The sequence below is a fragment of the Etheostoma spectabile genome, chromosome 20 (assembly GCF_008692095.1).
Source record: "Etheostoma spectabile isolate EspeVRDwgs_2016 chromosome 20, UIUC_Espe_1.0, whole genome shotgun sequence".
Lineage (NCBI taxonomy): Eukaryota > Metazoa > Chordata > Actinopteri > Perciformes > Percidae > Etheostoma > Etheostoma spectabile.
Window position 1 is genome coordinate 19,813,021 of NC_045752.1, and position 1,930 is coordinate 19,814,950.

The 1,930-nt window shown below is 44.7% G+C and overlaps 1 protein-coding gene across 1 annotated transcript in view; it reads left to right on the top strand.

The window, feature by feature from the left end:
* rragd (ras-related GTP binding D) overlaps positions 1-1,930 on the top strand; it is a 32,725-nt gene that overhangs the window by 30,430 nt on the left and 365 nt on the right. The window contains exon 7 of the mRNA XM_032499826.1: positions 1,280-1,930. This exon is cut by the window's right edge and continues 365 nt beyond it. Within this exon, the coding sequence (XP_032355717.1) occupies positions 1,280-1,431 (152 nt within the window). The 3' untranslated portion in view covers positions 1,432-1,930. The remainder of the gene's footprint in view (positions 1-1,279) is intronic.

Genomic DNA, 1,930 nt, shown 5'->3' on the forward strand with positions numbered 1-1,930 from the left:
TATCTAATCAACCAATCACATGGCAGTTGCTTACATTCAGATGGTAGAGTCAGAATTTGGCGTAAACAGAATGAGATCATGGATCCATCATGCCTTGCTACCACTGTGCAGGCTGGTGGTGGTGGTGTAATGGTGTGGGGGATGTTTTTTGGCACACTTTAGGCCCTTAGTGCCAATGGGCATGTGTTTAAATGCCCCGGCCTACCTGAGCGTTGTTGACCATGTCATCCTTTATGGCCCCCATGTACCCATCCTTGATGGGTACTTCCAGCAGGATAAGCACCATGTCACAAAGCTCAAATCATTTCAAATTGTTTCTTGAACAAGACAATGAGTTCACTGTACTAAAATGCCCCCCCCCCCCCAGTCACCAGATCTTAACCCAATAGAGCATCTTTGGGATGTGGTTGAACGGGAGCTTCGTGCCCTGGATGTGCATCCCACAAATCTCCATCCACTGCAAGATGCTATCCGATCAATATGGGCCAACATTTCTAAAGAATGCTTTCAGCACCTTGTTGAATCAATGCCACGTACAATTAAGGCGGTACTGAAGGCAAAAGGGGATCAAACACAGTATTACTATGGGGGTCCTAATAATCCTTTAGGTGAGTGTATGTCTCTCGATTAATGAACTTTCTACAAAGTTCTTCGTTTCATATTTTAAGAAAGACACGCGCTTAGACGGCATTGTTTTGAAGGTACTGCCTTCCCCCTTCCTCGCTGGGAGGTTTGGTAAGGCGTAGGTGGGGATGGGCTTGCTCCTCTTCACCTCCTCCACTTAAAATCTGAGTTAGTTTCACTGGAGTTGCATATTCAAAAGATCTCACTCTCTCACAAAAGTTTTAGTTTGCAGCCCCCCCCCCCCCCCCCCGCCCCCAAAACACCATTGTCATGGAGCTCCTTTCTGTCTGCTATTCATCCATAGGAAGTTGTTTATCAGTGCAACATCTGCAGCTCAATTCACATTCTCAGCCTATATATGATGACCAGAGATTTTTCTGGAGAAAAAATAAATTAAGAAAGAGGGAGGGGGCTCAAACAGGATTTTGAAAATCTCACCCTCATCCCTTGTGGAAATTACGCCTCACTTTCACCCATGACTGGTTACTGATTTCACACAACATTAAGTTGGAATCCCCTTCAATGCTTTTATCTGATTTATGGTTTATGGTGGAACTTTATTGGCGTTTTATGTCTGCGTATGTTTTCAAGTATTTTCCGTCTTCATCCGTCTGACCTGTAATAGACTTGACCGTCTTCTCTCTGTCCCTCACAGGACTTATTGACTACAATTTCCACTGCTTCAAGCAAGCCATCCAGGAGGTTTTTGATGTCCGAGTAAAGGTTCAACAGAATCGTAAACTTCTCAGTCAGAGAAGGTGGAGCAAACTGACTATGATCAATGGAGAACTCGGAAACGCCCACTAAAGACCGATGACGTCACAGCAAAAGGCTGCACCCCGACAAATCCATGAGACTCCGTCCTCATTCAGAGGGGCACATCAGATTTTTTTTATCTTGCTGGGAGTTGTTCAGTCTGTTAAATCCACACCTACACTGATCGGCATTGTCTCTGTTAACACATTCTCACTCCTACTGCTTCAAAAAGCAACGCTCGGTCAGGTGCCTTTGGTGTTTGGAATTGACCCAAAAAGTCTCCTTTAGCATCAGATTTAGACACACTTAGGACTCACTATTTGACTCTCTTGGGACTCGTGTCTTGCCCCGTGGGGTGGGGTTACAAAGTGTACTTTTCCGGGACATAGGGAACAAGAACAGGACACACATCCAGTCTCCTGCACGTAGTCTTGTGTTGTTTGACTCATCTACCACTCCAAACCTGCCTCATTATGCAGATTTTTGGCCTTTCAAACTACTCTTAAATCGCCCATATTATTCTCATTTTCAGGTTCATAATTGTATTTTG